The sequence below is a fragment of the Chrysochloris asiatica genome, unplaced genomic scaffold (assembly GCF_000296735.1).
Source record: "Chrysochloris asiatica unplaced genomic scaffold, ChrAsi1.0 scaffold00246, whole genome shotgun sequence".
Taxonomy (NCBI): Eukaryota; Metazoa; Chordata; class Mammalia; order Afrosoricida; family Chrysochloridae; genus Chrysochloris; species Chrysochloris asiatica.
In genome coordinates, this window is record NW_006408764.1 from 728,971 (window position 1) to 746,514 (window position 17,544).

At 38.9% G+C, this 17,544-nt stretch overlaps 1 protein-coding gene across 1 annotated transcript in view; it reads right to left on the minus strand.

Moving 5' to 3' along the window:
* DOCK3 (dedicator of cytokinesis 3) overlaps nucleotides 1–17,544 on the minus strand; it is a 716,589-nt gene that overhangs the window by 334,488 nt on the left and 364,557 nt on the right. The window contains exons 7-8 of the mRNA XM_006873644.1: nucleotides 11,546–11,630; nucleotides 7,803–7,842 (exon numbers count right to left, since the gene is read on the minus strand). Of these exons, the coding sequence (XP_006873706.1) occupies nucleotides 7,803–7,842; nucleotides 11,546–11,630 (125 nt within the window). The remainder of the gene's footprint in view (nucleotides 1–7,802; nucleotides 7,843–11,545; nucleotides 11,631–17,544) is intronic.

Here is a 17,544-nt window from a genome sequence, read left to right on the forward strand (position 1 = left end):
ATGGAAGGGATTGTAACCATGGCAATGAACCGATATACGATAGGATGAATGTAAAACTAATGTTCTCCCATGTAAACTATCACATAATTTACAATAAAGCTTTTTTTTTTTTAAAAAAAAGTATTTGCAACGAACAAGTCATTGGTCTTGCAAAAATTTAAAAAACAACAAAAAAAACCCCCAACCAAACAAAAATCAACAAAGCAAGTCTTCAATCCTTCTAAATATTCCTTTATATGTAGTTCAAAATTCTGCAGCTGTGCCCTGAACCTGTCTTGTCCAGTAGTATTCTGTGTTACTGTCAGAGGTCTTCACCACACCTCTCCGTAATCCACCACCAAGCCCTGCCCACACCCACTCATGAGCTTTTAAAATCCCAGAGGCTACTCACCAAAGTAGGATGTAGAACATTGTCTTTGTAGAGTGTGCAATGCCAGTTGACCATGGTGTCCCTGAGACTATGGTCCTGAGCGCTCAGGACCAAAAATTCATTGCCTTAAGATATGTGATAATAACAAAAATTTTCATGATTTTGTCCACAGTATGCTCCACAAAATTCATAGTTGTGTTTGCAGGAAAAAATAAATACCCATGTATCAATATCCTCTCTCTTTCAAACTCTTTACATATTTGTGGGATATGTAAATATACATATCCAACTCTTCTCCATACCTATTCAACCCATTTTTCTGTCCATGTATCTATCAACAGAACATTGTTATTCCAAGGTTGCATACGTATAACTATTTATCTCTATTCTCTTTAGTCTTTACATACCTCTTCATGTCTTAACCTGTCTTCATCATTCTTGTGCCAGCCTCCCTCTTCTTGTGTATCTCCTTCCCTCTTGTATACTTGCACTCCCTCCCTATCACCCAAGTTAACATGTGTCTTCCCACTAGCCAATGAATTACTCTCCCTTCCCTGTCACCCCTGTAACCATCAAAGAATGTTTCTTTTAGTATGAAAACCCTTTTTTTTTTTTTTTAACAATAGCTGCCTTATTGAATATTGACTGATTTCATTCACCATAATGTCCTCCAGATTCATCCATGTTAGGATGTGTTTCACAGATCCTTCATTCTTGTTTTGATTTGCATCTCTTTAATAGCAAATGATTACTAACATTTCTTCATATGTTTACTGGTTACATAAATTTCTTCCTTGATGAAATGTCTGTTCATGTCCTCTGCCTATTTTTTAACTGGGTTGTTTGACTTTTACTTGTAGTGGCATTGTAGTTTTTCTATATCTATAAATTTTAGATATTAGTCCTTCTCATGGCAAAAAAACTTTTTCCAATCTGTCAGTTGTCTTTTTACTCTTTTGGGGAATCTTTTCAGGCACTAACTGTAGAACTTTTAGGGATCCTAGTCACCTATTTTACCTTCTATTGTTTGTGTGCTTGCAGCTATGCTTGACAGTGTATTTATGTCATGCACTAAGAGTCCCTAAGTGTGTCCCTATTTTTTAATTGATGATCTTTATAGTTCTAGGTTTTACATTTGTCTAATCCACATTATGTTTGTTTTTTGTAGGGTGTGAAATATGGGTCCTGTTTCATTCTTCTTCAAGTGAATTTCCAGTTTTTCCAGCACCTTTTCTTTAAGAGACTCTCTCTTTTCCATTTAATATGTTTTCACCCTTTGTCAAATATCAGCTGACTGTATGTGGATGGATTTATTTCTGGGTTCTCAATTCTGTTCTATCAATCTATATATCTTTCATTGTATCAAGTATCAAGCTGCTTTGACCACTGCGGCTGTGTAGTAAATTTTGAGATGAGGGAGTGAGAAGCCTCCAACTTTGTTCTTTCTAAGCAATACTTTGTTTAGCTGAGGTCTCTTTCCTGTCCATAAAAAGTTAGTGATCAATTTTTCCATTTCTCTAAAGAATGACACTGTAATCTTTACTGGGACTGCATTATATTTATAGATTATTTTGGGTAGTGTTGGCATTTTCACATTAAGTCTTTCTATCCATGAACTCTGTATAATTTTCCATTTTTGTGAGTCTCTGTTGCTTTTTTGTAACAGTGTTTTGTAGTTTTCTTTGTATAGGTCTTTTCTTCTCTGGTTAGATTTATTCTTCACTGGTTAGATTTATTCCATCTTTTGGGTGGCTACTTTAAACATTGTTTTCTTGATTTCCTTTTCAGAGTTGTCTTTATTAGTGTAGAGGAATCCAACTAATGTTGGTATATTGATTTTGTATCCTGCCCCTTCACTGAATCTTCTAATGAATTCCAATTATTTCTGTGCTGAATCTTTGGTATTTTCTGTGTAGAGGATCCTATGATCTAGAAATAGACTTTTGCTTTTTCTTTGCCAATCTGGATGCCTTTAACCCCCCTATTACACCTTATAGCTCTTGGACTTTCAACACAATATTGAAGAGGAATGGTGAAAAAGGGCATCTTTGTCTGGTTCCTGTCCTCTAAGGGAATGCTTTCAGTTTCTCTCCACTGAGAGTAATATTGGCTGTTGGATTTGTATATTTGCTGCTAATTACGTTGAGATATTTCCCTTCTACTCCTACTTTGTTGAGTGTTTTTATCGGAATGAATGTTGGATTTTGTCAAATGTCTTTTTTACATCATCGATACAATCATACACTTATTTTCTTTTGTTTTATTTATGTGGTCGACTATGTTGATTTTTTTCTAATACTGAACCATCCTTTTGTTCCTGGTAGGCATCCCACTTGGTCATGATATATTAATTTTTTGGTATGATGTTGAATTTTGTTGGCTAGGATTTTGTTGAGATTTTTTGCATTTATGTTCATGAAAGATATTAGTCGATAATTTTCTTTGTAGTGATGTATTTGTCTGGTTTTTGTATGAGGGTTATGTTTGCATCATAAAATTCAAGAGTTTCCCATCATTATCCATGTGCTGGAATAGTCTGAATAGAATTGGTGTCAGGTCTTCTCTGAATGTTGCTGAATTCACCAGTGATGCCATCTGGGCCAAAACTGTTTTGTTTTTTTTTGTTAGTAATCTTTTAATGATCTGATCAACTTCTTTTATTATAGGTTTGTTCAAGTTTTCCATTTCATTCTGTGTTGGTTTAGGTAGGTCCTGTTCTTGTAAAATTCTATCCATTTCGTCTAGATTTTCAAATTTATTGTAGTAAAATTCTTAATAATATTCTTTTATTATCCTTACTATTTCTATTATTTGTGTTTTGATATCATACAGTTTCTTATGTATGTTATTTGCATCTTCTTCTTTTATTGTATTTGCCAATTCTATCAATCCTTTTAAAGAACCAATATCTAGTCTTGTTGATTCTTCTTACTGTTTTTCTGTTTTAAAATTAATTTATTTCTGCTCTAATCTTTATTATTTCTTGTCTTATGTGGTTGTGGGATTACCTTGATGTTTCTTCGCTAATTGTTGGAGATGTTATGTCAACATGCTGATTTTGGTTCTTTCTTCTTTTAAGATGTGTTTGCTTATTGGTATAAACTGTGCCCTAACTTTTTCTGTGTCTCCAAAGGTGTGTTTTCTTTCTGAACCGATTCAAGGAAATTTTAAAAATCATTCTTTATTTGTTCTACTACCCAGTATGTTTTAAGCAGAGGGTTACTTAGTTTCCATGTATTTGATTTTTTTCTCAGTCTGTTATTGATTTCTAATTTTATAACACTGTGATCTGAAAACATGTTTTAATATTTTAAAATTCATTCAGACTTGCTTTGTGGCCTAGCCTATGGTCTATTCTGGAGAATGTTCCATGCTTACTGTAAAATAATGTGCATCGTTCTCTTGTTGGGTTAAGAGCACTCTGTAAGTCTCCGAGGTCAACTTGGTTGCTTTTGTTCTTTAGTTCTTCAGCGTCTTTGTTGAGTTTCTTTCTAATTCTGTCCTTTATCAAAAATGGTGCATTGAAATACCCTACTTTTATCGTAATTGTCCATTTCTTCAATTCTGTGTTTGATATATGTGTTTTGTGATTCTTTCATTGGGAGCACAGATATTTATTATGGTTATATCCTCTTGCTCAATTGACCCTTTAATAGAGATATGTCCTTCTTTGTCTCTAGTGCTGGTTTTTGCCTCAAAGTCTATTTTATTAGAAATTAGTATTGCCACTCCTACTCATGTTCACGTTCTGGAAAGGATCTTTATATGATTTCTTCAATTTTTTTACTTCCTTTATCTCTGTTTATTCTCTATGCTTAAACTCCATTATTTGGATACTGGATCTTCTGGATCAAATCTCTAAATTTTGTAAATTTTCTATTGTTAAGTTTATTTTGTTGTTGTCAATCTGTTACAGAGAGATTTTTCTCTATGTTGTCTTCTAACCTGTATACCAAATTTCATTTGTAATTGTCCAGTGTTCCTTTTTCATCTTGGATTGCTATACTTTGTTTCTTTCTGCTTTCTTTTCTTATTGCTTCGTTTTTCTTTATGCAGACAGCAATCACTGTTTTCCTCTGCTGAGTTTTTGGTTTCTTTCAAGCTCTATTCGTATGTTTTTTATTTGTTCTCTAACTTTCATGTGAAAGGTTTCCTCCAATGTCTATTGATATGTGACTGTTTATTCCTAATTATTAAAAGTGAAGCACTGCAAAGTTTCTTGAATGCGTTTTATGGGTTGGCAGTACCTGCTGACCACTGGGGTTTAATATACAGAGACTTAAGAGGTGGAGGTGTGAGGTAACAGCATCCAGGCCTATGATTTTAAATTCATGCACTTTAATAACTCAAAAATTATTGCCTTTAACAATGCTCTGCATCCTACTTTGGTGAGTACTGACTAGGATAAAAGCTCATGAATGGCTTTCTAAAGTGCAATTTATTGGTCTCTCCTTGTGTGGAAGAAAGAAGAGTAATGAAAATTAAGGAAGCTTCGAATTTAAAGGGATAACATTAGAAGGTTCCAGATGTTGTTGTTAATTACCACTGAGTCAGATCTAACACTGACACTGAATAAAGTTTCTGAGGATCAGCTGAGTGGTCTGAACCACCAACCTTGTAGTTAGCAGTCCAGTGATTTTCCCATAGCAGTAAACAATCTGATACAAAACTCAACATTATTAAAAAGATTAGGCTTACTGGTCAGAGAGAGACTGGAGGAATCTGAGACTATAGCCCTTGGCCACCTTTCATATATGGAGTGAAACTCTCCTTTGTGGTTCAACTTTCAACCAAGCAGTGGATGGGTATAAAGGGGGCACAACAACACTACTGAGGTTATGTTTACCATGGAAGTGGTCAACCATTAGAGATTAAAAGAACAACATTTACCTGGTGCTGTGCGTTAATGCGCTGGACTGCAAGGTCAGTTTGACCCACAAGGTCGGTGGTTCAAATTCACCAGCCACTCCTTGGAAACCCCATACACGATCGCTATGAGTTGGAACCAACTCAACAGCACTTAACAACAACCACAGCAAGACTAAAAGGCATTGGGAAAGAGGGTGAAATAGAAATAAAAACCACTAGTAGCAAGTGTGACAACTGTTGTTACTTTGAGTGAACTGCAACCACTGAGATGAAACAAAATGTGTGATTTGTTGGATGTAAAACTCATGATCTGATCTGTAAAACTACTCAATTTACAACAAAAAGTTTTTTTTAAAAAAGGAAAATTAATATCTATGAAGTTTACTTTTCAACTTTTTACTTTTCAATATATCTGTTCAGATATTTTAAAGCTATCTCACAATTAAAAAGAAAACCCAGAACTACAAATTCCCCATTTCTCAACTCACAAACTTGCTTCAACCACAATATTCCCTATTCTGCTTTTACCCAGTTGAAGAGGTCAATAACACACAACGGGAGTTATTTTTTTGTGACCTCTTTCTTGTACAAATACAATTCAGACTATCAAAAACTCTGTTTCAAACTTGAGAAAATCCAGAATCCAACAACTTCTTAGCACTTGCACTATGTTGCTGTTAAGTACGAGGAGTCTGTTCTAACTCATAGTGACCCTGGCACAGGGTTTCCAAGGCTGTAAATCTTTATAGGAGCAGAAAGCCTGAACTTTCTCCCACGGAACGGCTGGTAGTTTCGAAATGCTGACCTTGAAGTTAACAGCCCGATTTGTAATCACTATGCTACCAGAGCTCCTTAAATTCAAGTTATTAAGACAAAAATCTCTTGCTTAAATGATTGTTCTCTGCTTCCATACTTGCCCAACTCCAGTCCTTTTACTTATCAACTCAAGGGACCCTTGTAAAATGTAAGACAGATCATGTGTGTCCCTTGTTCAAATTACTCCAAACACTTTTTGTTACACTTCCAATATAATCAAAAACCTTTATTTTAAAAAAAGGCATTTTCCAAATCACCATTCTGAGAGGAATTCTTAGTCTCAAATTTTCCTTATACATTAATTTCCTGTAACTAACTGATAATCACAATTCATATTACTTCTTTTTTTAAAAGTTTTATTGTGAATTATGTGACAGTTTACATGGGAGAACATCAGTTTTACATTCATCCTATCGTATATTGTTTCATTGCCATGGCTACAATTCCTTCCACGCATCACCAATGAATGAAAGGGTACATCCTATAAGCCTGCTCCCCCCCCCCCCCAAGCTTCCCGGTAGTCAGCAAACAACCCCTCTTTCCTCCCTGGGTCCTGAGTCCTCAGCTGCTCCATCTCTCCACGTCATCATCTCTGTCTCCTTGGGGATCTCTGCTTCTCTGGGTAGGGTTTCGCTCTCCGCTCTTCTCCCTTCATGGTTCCAGGGACCTCTGCTCCTAGCCTGCAGAGTTAATCAATCCTCTTCTTGCCACAAAATGTCTACTTTTACATTTACAACCTCTAGAATCAGTCCTGGTAACAATTATTCACTCTTGTATCACAAGAGACCTATCCGCATTTCCTTTATCAGTCCCGCCTAGACAGATTGGATACTACTCAGTGGAGATTCTACCTTCCTTCACACCCTCTGAATCTAGGTTCCCTCTTGAAAGCTTGTAAGCCAGTCACTTCTTGCCTTTGTAGCCCCTCCATTTTGGATAGCCAATGTCCAAGTTGCTCATCCCTGTCTACTCTGTGTATGGAAGGGGTAGGAATGATCTCTGCTGCAAAGATTTGTTCCCTCTTTTGAGCTACTGCATCCATAAGTGTAGGTCAAGTTCATCAAATTGTATCAGATTACTCTTTTTTTCCTTTTCTAGTTGAGCTCTGATCACCCAGTCATTGAGGCTAGGTCAAATGGGTATTATCTGCAAATGTGGGTGCTCTTGTGGATATGCTGTGTCTTCTTATCCACTGGACACTTCACCCTCTACTCCAGTCCTCCATGGCTACGTCACTGACTCTGGGCCAAACAGTCCCCAGGTCTTGCCACACTGCTGGCCAACCTGGTCTCCACCTGGGTTCACAGGAGTCTATTGACCATTGTAGGGCTTAGATCGCAGCCTCATAGCTATTTTTACCTCATTTCCCCTTGTCAGTGGTGAACGTGGTCACCCCCATCAGAGCATGTATTCCCTTTGAGTCTTAGGCTTAGAAGCGGGTTTATTCTGAGGAGACCTGACCCCTTGCCTTGATGTCTCCTAGGCAGGCAACTTGCTTGTCCTTGTAGTAATTGGTCGGTCTACCTCTATTGTTCTGTGTTTTTTCTGTCAGTCTTTGTTTAAAGAAGTATTTTCTGCTCTTTTAGCCACTCCAGGCTGGTCTGCCTGTCCTCTCAGGGGGAAATTTCCCACCTCGGAAGATGCTGTTCAGGATTCCACCTATAGTCTTATGTAATACAGAGGCTCCACCGGCAACCTCCTTTACTGGGCATGTTGTATCCCCATTTTAGGTATTCCAATCAGTTACAGGCAGAAGAAGGACTTAGAAGCTTTCTATGGTGATATTTCTGGCTTTCCCTTTCTCTCCCCTTCAAGTGTCTGGCTTCTGTGGCTGCCACCCCAAACCAGAAGTCCCATTTTACTTTAAAACATTTACATTTCTTTTTTCTTTTTGAAACATTTTATTGTGTGCTGAGTGAAGGTTTACAGACAAGATCATCAGTTTTACAATCAGCAAATTATACACTTAGTTTCATCTCAAGGATTGCAATTCCCTCTATGTAACAACAGCTTTGCCACTTCCTCCCTGTGGTTCTTATTTCCATTCCACCCTCCCTCCCACTCTTTCTCAACTTTGTCCTTAAGTAAATGCTGCACTTTTGATCTTGAAAGGTTGACCATGCCATGGTGGGCATACCTTACTAGTGCTATTGTTTGCATTATAATACCTATCTACCAATTAGCTGAAAACTGGGCCATAAAGGTGAGCTAGGTCCAGACCTAAACGGTGAACAAGGGCCATAGTCTCAGGTTCCTTCAGTCTCTTTCTGAACAGCAAGCCTGGTCTTTTTGTTTTTATAAATTTGAGTTTTGCTCCACATTTTCTCCTACTTTATAAGAGATTTCTAATGTGATTCCTTTGTTGTTGTTGTTAAGTGCTGCCGAGTCGATTCCAACCCATAGCGACCCTGTATAGGGTTTCCGAGGAGCAGCTGGTGAGCTTGAACCGTCAACCTTGCAGCTCAAACGGCTTTGCAGTCTGGTGCATTAACCCACAGTGCCACACCAGGGCTCTTAATTGTTGTTGTTGTTGTTGTTAAGTGCCATCGAGTCAGGTCCGACCCATAGCGACCCTGTACAGGGTTTCCGAGGGTGTAAATCTTTACGGGAGTAGAAAGCCTCATCTTTCTCCCGCGGAGCTGCTGGTAGTTTCGAACCGCTGACCTTAAGGTTCGCAGCCCGATTCGTAACCACTACGCTACCAGAGCTCCTTAGGGCTCTTAATTAGAGTATCATTATTTCTTACCTGCATCACTACTGTGGTCTCCTTCCTCTCTGATTCCAATTATTTTCCCCATTTTACATCCTCTATAGTCAGTGTCTGATCCTGTTACTCCAAGAATTCTATCAGACTGCTAGATTATTGTTGTTGCTGTTGTTAAATGCCCTGGAGGTGGCTCCAACTCATAGAGATTCTGTGTAGGGTTTCCAAGGAACAGCTCTTGGTCTGAACCACTGACCTTGTGGTTAGTAGTCCAGTGCTGATCTTACAGTGCCATAGCAGGAGTCCAGACTGCTGAATAGAGTCTAATTTTTGGTATACAAAGTTTTTCATAATCTGGCTCCTATCTCCTTCTGACCTCATCTTCCACTGACTAATACAGACCTATGTGTGAAATAGCTTATGTTGTTGTTGTTATGTGCTGTTGAGTTAGGACCAGCTCATGTCAGTATCTTATGCAGAACAGAAGGAAACACTGCCCAGTCTGGCAAATTTCAAAATTGTTAAGTTTGAGCCCACTACTGCTGCCACTGTGGCAAGTGTTCTTGTTGAGGGTCTTCCTCTTTTTTGCTGACCCTCCACTTTACCAAGCATGCTGTCCTTCACCAGGAACTGGCCCCTCCTGACAGTATGTTCAAAGTATGAGAGACGAAGTCTAGTCTTTCTGACTTCTAAGGAGCATTCTGGCCGTACTTTCTTCAACACAGAAACCTTTTGCCAGTTCATGGTACTTTTAATATTCTCCTCCAACACCATAACGCAAATGCATCAATTCTTCTATAATCTTAATTATTCGTTGTCCAACTTTCACATACATATTGCTGTTGTTGAGAATTCCGATGCATAGCGACCCTGCACAGGGTTTCTGACAAGTGGCTGTTGAGCTTTAACCACCAACTTTGTAGTTCAAAATGACCTTGCAGTCCAGCGCTTTAACCCACAGCACCATACCAGGACGCTTCACATTCATATTGTTGCTGTTGTTATTAGGTGTCATTGAGTCAGTACCAACTCATAGCCACCCTATGCACAACAAAATGAAACACTGCCTGATCCTGGGCCAACCTCACAATTGTTGCCACGCTTGAGCCCACTGATGCTGCCACTTTTCCAATCCATCTCGCTGGGGATCTTCCTCTTTTTCTGTGACCCTCCACCTTACCAGACATAATATCCTTCTCCAGCAACTGGTCCCTCCTGACAATATGTCCTAAGTATGAGAGATGAAGTTTGGCTATCCTGGCCTCCAAGGAGCACGCTGGCTGCACTTCTTTCAACACAGATTTGTCTGTTCTTTTGGCAGCCCATGGCTGCCAAATTTCAATATTCTCCTCCAACGCCATAACTCAAGAGCATCAATTCTTCTATGGTCTTCCTCATTCACTGTCCAGCTTTTGCATGCATATGAGGTTACTGAAAATACTATGGCTTGGGTCAGTCACATTCATATTAGGCTATTGAAAATATCGTAATTTGGGTATGGCACACTTTAGTCCTCAAATTGGAAATGTTATGCTATCATTGCCTTATGCTATATACAATTTTGACATGTCTTACCTTTTTTTTGGTCTACTTATTGAGCCCCTGATCATCCATCAAGACTCACATTAAATATTACTACCTCTGGAAACATTCACTTGTTTTCCTACTCCACTCCTTTTTACAGTATCAATATATACCTTACTTATGATATAAGCACAAACATGGCAATTATTTGCTTGTGGTCTACTATTCCATTAGCGATTCAAAACATAGGTTTCATGCATTGGCTTCAGAGGCAACCAACTAGTGGAGGATGCTTTGTCCTCGGGGAGGAGGTTAATGGGAGCCCCCATAATACCGAAAGGGTCAGGAACCATTACCCTAGATGGTAAGGTTCTTGAGGTAAAGGACACATTTTATTCATCCTTATATCTCTGTATCTCAAGCCTATCGTACTATATAGTTAAAGGAACTGCATGCAAGTTACCTGTGTACACTAGTGAGTATTCACAAGAAAACATACAGAAGCAGTTGACAAGCTATTTGCAAACAATTCAGACAATTTTTAAGGGTTCTCAACTAGACAGCATACTTGGTATCATCTATGTGTCCTAAAAATATTACATAGTATTAAAGTGATTCTAAAACTTTGTATTCACAGCAATATGTATCATGCAAATATATATATTCTTCCAAGTTAGGTTTTACCCAATTCCTTGGTCTAAGCTTAACAGTAAGCTTAGGATTCTACTGTTTACTGGCTGTACTCTAAATATTTTATAGCTTTCTTTCAAGTACTTTTCATCTACCTATAAAATATAGCTCTGATCAGGAGTCAATACACTACAACACAACAATACAATAGCTAAGGATCTATCAGGATCTGTAATATATCTATCTATTAAGAGAGATGGGTACATGAATTGTAGGTTCAATCATGACATTAATCAATAATGGGCTCTTCTTAGCTTTGACTACCTTCTAAGAGGTGAGGGGGACAAGACATAATTTTATTAACTGATGTAGACAGAATAAGTTCTGTTTACCAGAAGAATCAACAGAGAAGTGACCCCCTAGACATTATATTAAGGCTAACAGCCTTACATAGCCATTCCATTAGAAAAATAAGGTGAACAGATGCTGTCACAAGAAGGAAGACTCCTTAAATACAATGGGACTAAGACAAAGAATAATTTTTATAGTGCTGATTTATACATGATTAAGGAACACAGGCAAAGAGATAAACATGAGGTGTTTATCAAGACACTTCATATGAGGTTTCTTACCATTTTATAGAGATCTGAGACACTAATCTGATCCGAATCCACTACTTCAAAGTCCTTTCGAGGCACCAGGTCCAGGCCCAAATGTCTAGTAACAAGAAAGATCACATTCAGCATGAAACATCCTCAGATTACTTGTCTGTTACTTTATACACACCTGAGAGACCATATCTGCCATGATCTTATGAAAAGAGATCCATTGCCGCAGAAAGAAGATGCCTTCATCTGACAGCACCAAACTGAGTTTGCTGCTATTGTTGGTAAGTGCCGTGGAGTCGGTTTTGACACCTAGTGGCCCCCCTGTGTAGGGTTTCCGAGAAATGGCTGGTGGGTTTGAAGCACTCATCTTGTGGCTCAAACTGAACTTGCAGTCCAGAGCATCATCCTAACTTTGGGTAGATAAATAAGGTTAGTAGTGTAGTGGTTACGAGTTGGGCTGCTAACGTCAAAGTCAGAAGTTTGAAACTACCGGTTGCTCCTCAAGACAATGATGAGGCTTTCTGCTCCCGTAAAGATTTACAGTCTTGGAAACCCTATGCAAGGTCACTATGAGTCAGAACCAACTCCACAGCATACCACCACAACTACCACCAGAGATTTAAAGACTTACACCATTCTGGTCACCAAGTAGTTTTACTTGTGATAGCCAAAAGGATCCACTTAATACCATGCTTATAACAGATTGCTTGAGTTCACTAAAGATAAGTTTTGTATATACATAATTAGTAAGAAGACATGTTTATTTTTGTTTCTCTGCATCCTACAAGTATGCTCAAGGCTCTAATTAATTAGGATGAGAAATTATCTAAGGCCCAAGTTAATGTGTAATTAAAAGTCAAACGAATAAAAACTACCTTATGTGGCCCTGTAGGATCAGTACTGGACTGTGAACCACAAAGTCCACAGTTTAAACCCTATAGCTGCTCTTCAAAAACCTTACATAGGGTTGCTATGAGTCAGAACCAACTCAATGGCAATTAACAGCAGTTGGCGAGCTTGAACCATGGACCCTGTGGTTCAAACTGACTTTGCAGCCCAGTGCATTAACCCACAGTACCACACCAGGACTCCACTACTAACCAGGAAAATGGTATTAACAAGATCTGGTATCATTTGAGCAAGAAGGAGGAAGATAGGCAATTCATGACTGATTGGGAAGCATTCTGAGGCAATGGAAATAATCCTAGATACGGAACACTTGGGTACAAATATGGTACATAATCTGTATTCCATTAGTTCCTTACTTACTCTCTAGAACAGGGGTGGGGAATGTCTACCCCATGGGCCACACAAGAACATTGAAGTAATTTCGTATGGCTCTGTCAAAGCAAACAAAGTTCCAGCCATCACACTGTCATTGATATTTAGTGCCATCCAGTCAGTTTTGACACATTGTGTTTGTTGCTGTTGTTGTTGTTAAGTGCCATGGAGACGGTTTCGAATCATAGTAACCCTGTATAGGGTTTCTGAGGTGTGGCTGGTGATTTTCAACCCTTGTATATGAAACCAATCTTGCGACTTTAGATCCAGAGAGGGAGAGCGACCGTGTGATGAAGAACTGGGGGGTATGGGGGAAGGATTGCATGGAGGGGATTGTAACCATGGCAATGAGACGATATACGATAGAATGAATGTAAAACTAATGTTCTCCCATGTAAACTATCACATAATTCACAATAAAACATTTAAGGGAAAAAAACCAATCTTGCAGTCCAGTCATTATTGTACAGTGTCAGACCAAGCCATCACATAGGTGGTGGTTATGTGCCTTGAAGTCGGTTGTGACTCATAGCAACCCAGTACATTAAGAGTGAGTTAATTAAAGTTTGACCAAATATAGCAGGCTTATTTTTTTTAAATGTTTTTGTGGATTGAGTGAAAGTTTACAGGGCAGATCATCAGTTTTCCATCCAACAAATCATACACCTTGTTTCATTACAATGATTATAATGCCCTCCATGTACCATCAGTTAACAGTATTTCTCTATTCACCTTGGCTTTCTAGGCAAATATAATAATTTAAACCTCCAAAGGGTACATTCTGCAAGTCTGCCTCCTGGCCACCAGCACTTAGCCAGCCCCACTCTTCCCATGAATCTAGAGTCCTCAGCCATGCCCCCTCTCCATGACCCAATCTCTGCCTCCATTTCTGACATCGCTGCTTCTCTGGATAAGGTCCCACATTCTGCTTGTGCTCTTCTCCCTTGATGGTCCTAGGTCCTCTATTTCTGGACTGTAAGATTACCCACTCACCTATTTTTGTTACAAAACTTCTACCTTTAAAATTGGGACAGTCACAATTACTCATAATAACAATTATTCACTATTGAATCATACGAATCTTATCCCTATCTCTTTTCACCAGACTCATCTAGACAAGATGAAAACTATTCAGTGGGGCCTCTTTCTTTCCTCCCATATTCTTAAATTAAACTCCCTCTTGAAATCTGGTAAGCCAGTCACTTCATGCCCTTATCGGCCCCTCATTTTAGGTAGCCAATGTCTAAGTTGTCCATCCCTATCTACCCTGTGTACAGAGGGGAATAGCATTGATACTTCATGTGAAGACTCCATCCCTCTCTGTTGGTATTTAGAGTTACTACCTCCATGAATGTAGATCAGGTTCACCAAATTGTAGCAATTTACCCTTGTTTCCTTTATCAAAAATTTTTGTTGTTGTTGTTTTTTAAATCTTGCTCTAGTCAACTTTTGATTATCAAGCCATCGAGGATAGGTCAAATTGGTACTGTAAGTTCGGGTGTTGTTGTATATCTCCCCTCACTTCACATCAGCTGGATGCTTCACTCTCAGCTCTAGCCCTCTGTGGCTATGTCCTTGTCCATGGGCTCAAGTGTCCCCAGGTCTCACCACACTTTGAAGCAACCAACCCTTTCTCTTCTCTTCTCATCTCCAAGTCAACGGGAGTCAATGGATTGTACTTGAACTCAGCCCTTGTGTTCACTGTTGCCGTTCCCCTTCTTCCACTCACCAGTACACCAATGTTGTCACCAGCAAGCTTACATGCCTGTTTGTGTGTTCCCTTTGAGTTTCAGTCTTAGAGGGTAGTTTGTCCTGAAGGAACTTGATTGTTTGCTTTGATGGCTTCCTAGTGAATAGCTTGCTTATTCTTGTAGTAGCCAGTCATGCTGAATTTTTCCTGATGATCTTTCTTTGAAGATGTATCTTCTGTCACTCTAGCTGTTCCAGGTTGGTCTGCTTGTCCTTTCTAGTGTGAATGTTGCACCTCAAAGGGTTCTGAATGGTACTCAGGATTCCACTTGCAAAGGTTTTGCACGAGGCCTATTTCACTGGACAAGTTCTAGAACCCCTTTTAGGTATTTCAATCAGTTATAGGCTGAAGATGGGCTTACAAGTTTTCTGTAATCATGTTTTCCAATATTCCTTTCTATCCTACTCAAGTGTCTATTTTACAACAGTAGGAAAGGGAAACCAATATTCATAAGACAGTCAAGCAGTTTAGTATTATTTCCCCTCTTCAAACTATGCCTAGATCCCTGTATGATAGAGCCCTGTTGTTACAAGTTTAAGCATACATCACTATTCACCTCTGTCCCACTTAGGCTATTCAAACCTGTCTCAGTGTTCCCCTATCTATCTTGTTCTTCTGTCTCCTCCCCTTTCTTGTATTGCCCTCCCCAATACTCAAACTAAACCCCCACCCCAACCCCTCTGTTGTGGTTACCTTATATTCCATTAACTCTTCCCTCCATTTAAAACAATCTATTTTATCGTGTAATCTACCTGATCTTCTCACCACCTGTATCTCTGCTCCTCTGTGTTTACCTTCTTTCACATTGTAACTGTTTTGATCATAGATTGACCTCTCAGATCCTCTGTTCTTATAATTTTATTCTGTTCTTGACTCTTCCATTTTTCGATTGAGTTCAGGGTGATGCTGCCACATATACCATTCTCAGATTATTGTCTGTTCTTGTTGGTTCTCAGTCCACAGAACCTCTTTTAGTATGTTTTTCATAGCAGGGTTAGCTGTGGCAAAATCCCTTAGCTTCTGTTTATCCTGGAATGTTTTAATTACACCATTTTATTTGATTGACGGTTTTTCTGGGTAGAGGATTCGTGGTTGGCATTTTTTTTCTTTCAGGGTTTTATATATGCCTCTCCATTGCCTTCTTGCCTGCATGGTTTCTGTTGAGATATCCAAGCTTAATTTGATTTGCTTGCCTTTGTATGTTAGCCTTCTCTTTTCCCTAGCTGCTTTCAGGATTCTGTCCTTATCTTTGAATTTGGAGAGCTTGATTATTTTATGTCTTGGTGATTGTTTTTAGGGTCTATCCTTCTTGGGGTTCACTAAGCTTCCTGAATGCGTATCTTTTCACTTTCCAGGATGTTAGGGAAATTTTCTTCCAGAAGTTCTTCAAGTATCTCCTCTGTGGACTTGTGTGATTCTTCCTGTTCTGGAATGCCGATAATTCTTAAGTTATTCCTCTTCATGTTGTCCAACAAGAATCTTAGGCCTTCTTCAGATTTTTCTATCCTTTTTTGTGCTTGCTCTTCTATCTAAATAGTGTTGAGATATTTATTTTCTAGCTCACTAGTTCTGGCTTCTATCTCTTCAACTCTACTCTTTTGTCCTTTCAGTGTACTGTCAATTTCTGATACTCTATTATTAATCATCTCAACCTCTTTCTGTAGGTTATGAATTGTTTCCACTGCTGTATCTTTCTTAGTTGATTGTACCTTTAGCACGTTGCTGATTGCTTCCTTAACTCCATTGTATAGTGTTTTGATACATTTTATAATCATTTTTCTGAATTCCTTCTCAGGCATTTCCAAAGCCTTCCCATCTTCCAGTATGGAGTGTAGATCTACTTCCAGCTCATTTGCCTAAGTCACTTTATCTCGTTTCTGGACACATGCTGATATGGTTATCTGTTTCTGTTTATTGGGAATATTAAGTGGCCTTAATACAATTTTTGTATTTTTTATGCTTTCTGATTGCCTCCAGTTAGATGTGATCAAGAGATGGGCTTCCCTTTTCACTCTTCTTCAAGATGCCACTGTTGGTCATTGTGATATAACTCAGGATTTAATTTTCGACCTATTTCCTTTACAGTCTCCCTGTCCCGCTTCACAATCCCCATTCAGGCCCTTTTCCTAGTGATAAACAGTTCAGGGCCAGCTGTGGCCTTTTTGCGCCGCTGTTTGGTTTTATGTGGAAACTGTCACTTTAAATTTTGAGGAGATCTGTGTGCATGCTTAGTAGAACCCTCCAGGGGTGGGGTGGGGTGTCCACTCACTCAGGCACCCCCCTCTAGTCACCAGAATGGAGGTGCGCAGACAGCGAGAGACCAATGAACAGATTAAAAAACAAACAAACAATGTCCAAAGCTTTATTCCCAGGGTTCTATCAGGCATCTGTGGCTGCTCTGTATGTAAGCTCCTTCCCCCGCTTGGAATTGCCCAAGATGGTGGCTCCAGGAGCAGCTGAGCATCTTGAATTAGAAAACTCTGGATTTCTTGCTTCTGCTACAAATTCCCCTAGCTGTAAAAGCCTTCTAACCTTCTAAATATTCCTTTATATGTGGTTCAAGGTTCTGGCACTATCCCCTGAGCCTGCTTGGTCCAGTATTCTGTGTTGTTGCTGACGGAGCTTCTTTTCTACCTGATCAGCCATTGTGTTTGTTTTCCAAGTTACACAATTTTTTATTTTTATTTTTTAATTTAAGGTTTTTATTGTGGATTCAGTGAAAGTTTACAGGGCACATCATCAATTTCACATTCAACAATTCATATAACTTGTTTCATTACATTGATTATAATCCCTTCCATATACCATCAGTTAAAAGTATTTCTCTTTATCCACGTTAGCTTTTTTTTAAAACACACACAAACAAAAAAACCCAGTCAGGCATATATAATAAATTACGTCTCCAAAGGGCACATTCTGCAAGTCTGCTCCTGGCCACCAGTTCTTAGTCCTTCTCTTCTTAGTTGATGAATCTAGAGCCCTCAGCTGCTCC